The sequence below is a fragment of the Sander vitreus genome, chromosome 14, assembly GCF_031162955.1.
Source record: "Sander vitreus isolate 19-12246 chromosome 14, sanVit1, whole genome shotgun sequence".
Lineage (NCBI taxonomy): Eukaryota > Metazoa > Chordata > Actinopteri > Perciformes > Percidae > Sander > Sander vitreus.
In genome coordinates this window covers 20964170-20972331 of record NC_135868.1, presented here as the reverse complement: position 1 = coordinate 20972331, position 8162 = coordinate 20964170, and the positions used below count along the sequence as shown (strand labels likewise).

Sequence of the window (8162 nt, the reverse complement as noted above, 5' to 3'; positions counted from 1 at the left end):
ATTGGAAATAATGTGCCTGGCACAGCAAAGACCACAGACCACTTTTGGGGTTTGGTGTTTATGTTATAGTGTGTGTACATGTGAAAGGCACACGGCGTTGAGTGTGCCAACTCCCTTTGTTTCACTCAGCAGCATACATACACACGCAATACCAACACACAGCTTTCTCTGTATCCATAACAATGTCACGTCCAAGCACCTCAGTCCTTAATTTGGGCATTTGGGCTACATAACAAAACAAGACAAAAATGCGTTGAGCAATTCCTAAATTTAAACTCGGGATAGGAAGTGGGTCTGTATCTGTTTCCTGTCCCAGTATTGTTTATCCCCAGGGATTGGTCGTTTGGGATTGTTCACCCTGACAATTGGGCTGCAGTGGGCATTGTTGCATTGTTTTGTTCCAGCTCCCCTGTGTTTTGTTGACCTAATGTCACGGCTGGCCCATCAAAGGCCAGTGAAGGATGAGGGAAATGGGCAAAGTGCCGTCTGTGCGGCTAGAGTCAATTGAGAGGGCTGGTACCACTTATAGCTGGGAGAGAGAGAGAGAGAGAGCGAGAGCGAGCATGTTTATTTGGTTGTCTCTCGTGAGCTGTTGTTTGTCGAGCTGAATTCCAGGTAGAATTGTATGACTATTTTGAGGAGAGTGGAGTCCTCTGGCTAAAAGTCCAGGTGTTTAATTCAGAGCTGCACTAATCAATATATATATTTTTACATTAACAATAACTCAGATGACTAAATGTGATGTGAGAATTATTGTCCAACTCTACAGTCCCCCTTTGCACAATGAAGTGTTTTAGCGTCTTTCCGCTCATTGTTTTGGTCTTATGTCTCACAACTATACTGTTTTGGTTCACTCTCATTGCTCTCATCAATTCCAGCTGTTTTCAGTGAAAATGCTCTGCTAAAGAGACAGTATGTTACCTACCTAGAACCAAACAACAGACAAAGTTAGTAACTATCTGGTGAACGTGGTAAAGTATGCATCAAGTTAATAAGCAAGTAAGAGTAAACCAAAATAGCTAAAAAAGTGAATAATGGCCAGAAACATGACTCTAAATGAATGCTAAGGTTGCTCAGTGTCTGCTGGAAGTGTAAATAGGCAACATGTTCGCCACAAGAAAAACGTCAACGTTGGGTTTACAGCGTGTTCTGCTGCCCTCCGAGAGGCTGAACAACCGAAAGATTGATGCAGCTTTCAAGTTTAATACATAGAGAATGCAACCATACTGATTATCTCTTAGATATAATAAGAGGGACTTAATATTGAAATTTTGTAGCAAGTATTTACTGTGGATAATCGGCCCTTTTTAATTTGAAAGAATTTAATCGTTTTACTGGACGGAAACATTTCTGAAACAGCGGTTGTTGCGGATGTCTGGGTTTAAATTTAATATACAGCAATACCTGTATTCCTGGATTGTGTGTGTGTGTGTGTGTGTGTGTGTGTGTGTGTGTGTGTGTGTGTGTGTGTGTGTGGTTGTTTAATAGGGGATATGGTGCCCTTCCAGCAGGCAGACAGCTCTATTGTTCCTGCAGCAAAGGGAACACCGTCTCCGGCCTGTCCACTCAGGATGTTGGATTGGACCTCCTTAAAAAAAAAATAATAATAAAGGAACAGCCAGCATCACCCATTATCCCCATCATCCAACAAGAACAATAGAGCACCTCCAACATACCTCCTCCCCTCCTTTCCCAGGAGCCTCGGTGCTCGGTTCCCACAGTACTGTCCAGTTCTGGGCCATTGTTAGCAGCCAACCTGTCCTCTGATTGTTCCCAGGAGGTCACACACACCTTTTACACACCTAAACACACCACACACTCCTTTTTAACTTTCAGTATAATTTAGTTGCACCTCCACGTATCCATCCTCACTAGTTTCAGATGGAAACTTCCACCAGCTTGAAGTAATTGCCTCTCTGAGCATGCACAAGCAGGCTCACCGGAGTGGAGCGGCTCGTTCTGATAGCAAACTTAAGAGGGGAGTACAGGCTGATGATTGCCGATAGCACACCATTCACTAATCATGTGCCAATGTAAATCTGGGCTTCATAATCTTTCCCCAGTTCACTAGCTGGCAGGGTAATGCAGCAGAGCGTATCCTGACACACTGGAAAAGGTTTTCATCCATTAAGAGAGCTCCTGGGGCGTGGGAGAGATGGACCTTTCTGTTTCATTATTTAATGCAGGAAAGGCTGCGGGACTGGAGTAAAAGTGTCAACAAAATAATGATTAGAGTTCCCTCTAAGTGCATGTGAGATATCACGTGTCGGATTTAAAAAGCTTCATAAAGTTTTCTCATTTTGTAGTGTTTTACGACACCAGTAACTTCTCCATCTTCAATCGATGGTGGGTTTTTATTAAAGTCCCTGACCACATCACTTCTCTCGTTTTAATAATGAGGATGATAAAGATTTTCTCGATTGAATTTGTGGGAACTTTTCCCTCTTTCTGCCTACACAGGGAGACCAAAAGTCACTGTCGGGTACAGGCAACATCACCGAAGTGCTCATGTTGAGCGGCAGTCTCCATGATTATTCTTTCAGAACTATATTATCCTAAATATTACCATATTCTTAATCATGACTTGCATTTATCACACAGGGAAAGTCACCAGGGTACGGAGTTAAATCACTGTTTTTGTTGGAATACTATAAAAAAAATATGCGACATTACTGATGGACTGCGAGACAAAATGATGGAAGCTGCCCTTAACAGTATACGTCAATTTTAGCTTAATGTTGTTCTGCTAATGGCCTGCATCAAAAGGAATGTTGTTGGAATCTATGTTGTTGTACATGTAGCTCTGTAGTCATAACATTAAAAGCAATGACAGATAGCACCAAGACCAACATGCAATCTGTATATAAATGCATTCACACACTGCGCAAATGCAGATTCACATGTGACAGGCCCTGTCCTTCAAACGTGGTTTAACTAATCCAGACTAAAATGATCCTATTCATTCTCATCCAACAAACTGAGTGTTGAAGCTGTTAAAGGATTGTTTGATTAATCTTAGAAAGAACAGTGTGCTCTTATTTTGAAATAACTGTAACATGAGTAGAGTTACCATGATCAGCACTCATATAATTGGCTGAGTGCTGCACTTACAAGAGCTTAGGCTACGTTCACACCGCAAGTCTTAATGCTTAATTCGGATTTTTTGCTCAGATCCGATTTTTCGTTTGGCTGTTCACAATACCTTTTAAAATGTGGCCTATATCAGATTCCAGTGTGAACTGTTTGCGGTTTCGAACTGACCCGCATGCGCAAAAGAACAATAACAATGACATCAGACGCAGCACGCTGTTGCACTAAAGTTAGGAAAGGTTATGGAGGAAGTAAGCATTTTCGCTTTTATTTCAAAATGTTTGTGTAACGGCAGCCGTAACATGAATGAGCAGGTGCTGAGGAGGAGAAGAACGAAAAGAGAGCCAAATTGGCTATTTTGGCCTTTTGTGGGGTTATGGCTGCAAATTCACTACAGGGGTCTGTGTGGATTTCCATTTCGTTTGCTATTGTTTTTAAAAAACGGAGCGGTTACAGTATGATTTTTGATCATAACGTAACCGGTTTTGATTGAATTGAAGCATCTCCCCATGCACTAATTAGGTCTAACACCATCTCCCTCCATTGACTTGCTCCATCACTGTACTCCATTTTGTAGGCCTAGTCAAGTTTGACATTTTACTGTGTATCAAGGGCTAACTCCCGCCGGCGCGTAATTGTGACAAACGTCGAGTTCAAAAACGTTGCATCAAATCCGCCTTGGTTGTTCACATTGTAGCTGCTTTGAAAAAAATCAGACCTGGGTCTGATTCAGGACCACATATGGAAGTGGTCTAAATCTGATTTATAAAAATCAGACCTGGGCAAGATTTGAGTGTTCACACTACTTCTGAAGAAGTCTGACCTGGTCATTTGACCCCCCCAAAAAAAAATCTGATTTGGGCCACTTTTGCCTGCAGTCTGAACGTAGCCTTATTAGTGACCTGGGTAGCCTCCCCAGCATGCACTGGGGCAATAGATTCATGGGCATGAGTGGCATTTTGTGTGCTCTTGCCTTGTTACTAGTGTCATTATGTTTTGCAAACAATGTTAGTTAAATAATGTACCTTTTAGTTTATGAATTAAAATCCAATTTAAAATGAGCATACGGTTGATGTTAAATTTGATCATTACGCTGTAGTTCATGTTTTGTGGTTCCATCGGCCTTTTAACAATCTATCTAGTCTATTTAGGGTTGGTTCTTTTTGTAAAAGGTACCCATTTAATTTTCAATTTTCAACACCTGGTATAGTGAAAATTAAATTGTGATAATTGCCCCACATTTGGATTGTAAAGATTTCTCATAAACCTACAACTTCTCATCTAAAATCATCATATCTACCAGAAAAGGGACCATTTGTATGGTTCATCTTAAAAACACTTGATCATTAACTAGTTATCTGTGAATGAGCCTATACTTTTGGAGGTTTGGGCTTAGTTAAGGACTTGTAGCTCAGACAACAGCCGCAGAAATATTTTAAGGCAGCTTTGAAGAACTGGAAAATTCCAGACTTTTCAAATGGATTGTTCTTTTGCTTTTTTTCTAATCCTTTTTATATCATACCAGAAGTAGAACACAGTATTGTCCACACGCCAAATTTCAAAAGTGTAATAAGTTGGCGGTTTCCCCCATTGATTATTGCTTTGTCTATGGCGTTCCCTCCAAAAATAATGTCCTTATTGAAGCTGAATGAGCAGAGTCATTACTTCCTTCCTGTGACTTTGATGTTACTTTATGTCCCTGGCTTGGCAGCAGTGTTTCATAATCAAGTGGGATCGGATATTTGTTCGGACCTGAATGTAAAACAATGAGGGTGAAACACAAGTGACAAAAACTGAAACTTTTGCTTTGTTAGAAGAAATCAGTAGCAGGAAGTGGCGATGTCAAAAAGTAAACATCTAGCCTATATACAGTAGCATGCAATTTCCTTTATTCATCATATTTGTCACAGACTGTTCAGACTTTCTAAAATGAAAGTATTATGTAGATGTTCCAGACAATAGGACTAAGCAGCTTAAACTTCCTGAGAGACCTCCCACACTGTTGGCTTATTTTGTCACATACCATCAAAAGTTACATGAGATTTTAAAAAAATAACTACAACAAAGACCTGTCTCTCTTCCTCTGCTTTTATGTTAACAATCAGAAGTCCTTTCTCAACATACAGAAATGATTAAAAGGAGAAAGACTTTTTGACTGGCTTGGAACATGGAAATGATTTGCATTTTGGCCATCTCTTGCACCATTTGTGTGGGATTTAAAAGCAGGGACACAATAACATTTGTGCCATAATACCACAAATAGATATAAATAAAACAGAAAATGACCAATTCCCATCAAACCCTGTCCATATTTAAGGGGTTTTAATTACAGTGTCTTAGTTTAGTTATTGATCAATGCATGAACAGGCATGTACGACATCAAGGGGAAAGTCAAAGAATCACATACAGCACATATAAGCTATATTTGACTTGGTGAAAGATCAAATGTATGTTGTTTTTTTAATTACCCTCTAGCTTCTTAAAAGTAGCAGCTATTTACACAGGCAACCTTATGCATTAGTGAGGATGTATGGCTGAAGTAAATGGGAAGAATGGGTGTTTTTGCGTTCTGGTTCACCCCCCTTTTGCCTCCAATGAATTATCCTCCTGCTGAGAAAGGGTAAACGCAAGTCTCTCACACCAACACGGGTTAGCTCTTTTCCGGTCGGTTCCTGTTCAGAGCTGCTCTAGGTGTGAACTCCAGTTTCTCTTTCAGGCTAAGCACATGAGTGCTGTCCATGCCCTCTTGTTCCTCCAGCTTCCTGTCCTCCCTCAGTTCCAGGATGCTCTTCTCCTCTCGAGGTTTAGGGGTCCCCCTGATAAACCACTCCAGGTGGTAGCCCACTGCCCCCACCACAAAGGCAACAGGGAAGGTCACATAAGGGGCATAGGTCCGTACCGCTGTCCAAACTATAGGCCACATGACTGCACACCGCTTCCGCTCCCTGTGCTACATAGGGGAAAAATAATTAAGCTGTAAGTGTGTTTTATTATTATTATTATTATTATTATTTTATCTTACAGTACATTCATGGTTGATTATAGTGTTCTAGTAAGAGGGAAAAGTGAGAGCTATTTGCACATAAAAGTGAATTTATATACTCATGCTAACATAACTGCATTCAAGAAGACTGCAACATGAAAGTACATATATCACATTTTAAGTCCATTTAAAACTAGTGAGATAATAATAGTCTTCATTAGACCTGAAAAGAATTCAGCAGGGTTTACTTTTAAATTGTGCTGATACCAGAGATGTCTGAAATTGACTGTACATACACATAACTGTGTTTGTATAGGTATTCATGCCACACGGAGGAAGTCACGCAGACACCAAACATAAAGGCCTAGCTGCCCTTCTCATGCCCTCCTCACCTTTCTTTAGCTACAAACAACAACATAGAGCTAGCTAGCTTACAAAACTAATGGCGGAATCAACGACACCAGAGCAAGACAGTCCAAAAGTTAAAGTCCGAATACAGGTAAAGACAGTTTAAAAAAAAAAATGCAAGTAGCATAACCATAGAATGAATGAATCCATTTTATTTCTATGCGCATAACATAATGTTAGTCTTCATGTAATTTGCAACCTTAACGCCAGCTAAGTTCCTTTGGAGGGGGATTTTTAGAAGATATGGTTTAACATTTAAAAAGTTAAAATTCTGGGATAATTTGCGTCTGTTCGCGGGTTGCTTGTTTGCCGAAATGAAAAGCGGTTCTTCTCGATTCGGAAAGGGCATTCATTTATGTCCGAAGTCGTATAGTTTACTTTGTACATAAAAAGGGAAATTACATGTTCAAATTTGATATGGAGTTTGGCTGTCTTACAGTGACTTGAAGTAACGTTAGTTAGAATCCGAGCTGTGACACTCTAAAGCTAAGACTGCACCCGCTAACGTTAGGTTTACTAGAAAGACGTCTGTGTGGTGTTTATCTCTTTAATATTCTGATTATGATCCGATGACATTGGTTTAATTCATAAAGCTTAACTCACCTTTAACGTTAGCACGCTGGTGCAGCAGTGGATATAGCTACGCAATTTCCGTGCGTCTTCTTCTTGTTTTATAATTCCGGCAGTGTAAATGCTGCTAAGCGTATTACTGACCTGCACAGGTCAAAGTTTGAACTACAGTTTTACATACTGTCTTGTGTCAGGCAGGAACCATAGACTGTAAAAATGAACAGTCAACGGCAGGAACTAAAGAACTGCTTGGAGATCAGTTGCTGTTTCTTACGGGGGCTCTGTAGTTTCTCACTGTGTCCAAACAAAGATGCAACAGAAAATGCCTCAAGTCCTGCCAGTCTAGAATACTTGTCTTACTGCCCTATACTTCCTACATTCTAGGAAACCAGGGAAGCTAAGTGTCTATCTACCTCTGACTTCCTTTTCCCACCCACTCTGCCATTCTTTTATTGAGCCCTCTTAAATTCTTTCTCTCAGTTCCACTCTCCACAATGATACAAAAACATCTACGTCTCTTACACTCAAGATACCATTCACAGTGTCAGGACGAGCTTTAGATTTTCCTACTCTTAAGTTTCCAGAGCAGCTTCAGAATCAGAACAGATGATGATTTCTCTAGTTCTGGCTTCCTCAATCCCCACCATAGAGCGCTGATGAGCCTTGCTTTGCTGTGACCAAGAAGGGTTTACCTGCGTTTTTCCTCGGTGCTTTTGCACCACCCAGTGGGAAACATAGTACACTACTTTGAGATGAGGAACACAAAAAACATGCATTTACATTTTTTGTTTGTTTTAGGAAACACAAAGTAAATTAACGACGACGACTACTACTACTACTACTTCTACTGCTAGTGGTTGGTACCAATAAATTGTGCAGCACTTTACAATAGCCTACAATAGACAATAACAAATACATACATTCAATTAAAGATCATTTAATGTGGACTCACTGCAACAGGAAATGAAAGTAGAGGTCAGACTTAGTGATCCACTAATCACATATTATGTTAATATAACAGTATTGCAACATTTATAAAGTAATTTACTTCTTTGTCTATCATTTGACAACTGAAACAACCATTTTCCCATTACCCCACAAAAATAAATGA

The 8162-nt window shown here is 40.1% G+C and overlaps 1 protein-coding gene across 1 annotated transcript; it reads right to left on the bottom strand.

Moving 5' to 3' along the window:
* Positions 1–4957: 4957 nt before the first annotated feature.
* Positions 4958–7193, bottom strand: smim12 (small integral membrane protein 12). Its single transcript, XM_078268289.1, has 2 exons — positions 7085–7193; positions 4958–6040 (listed from the first exon to the last, which is right to left on the bottom strand). Exon 2 carries the CDS (start codon positions 6011–6013, stop codon positions 5741–5743), a length of 273 nt encoding a protein of 90 aa, XP_078124415.1. The 5' UTR covers positions 6014–6040; positions 7085–7193; the 3' UTR covers positions 4958–5740.
* Positions 7194–8162: the final 969 nt, after the last annotated feature.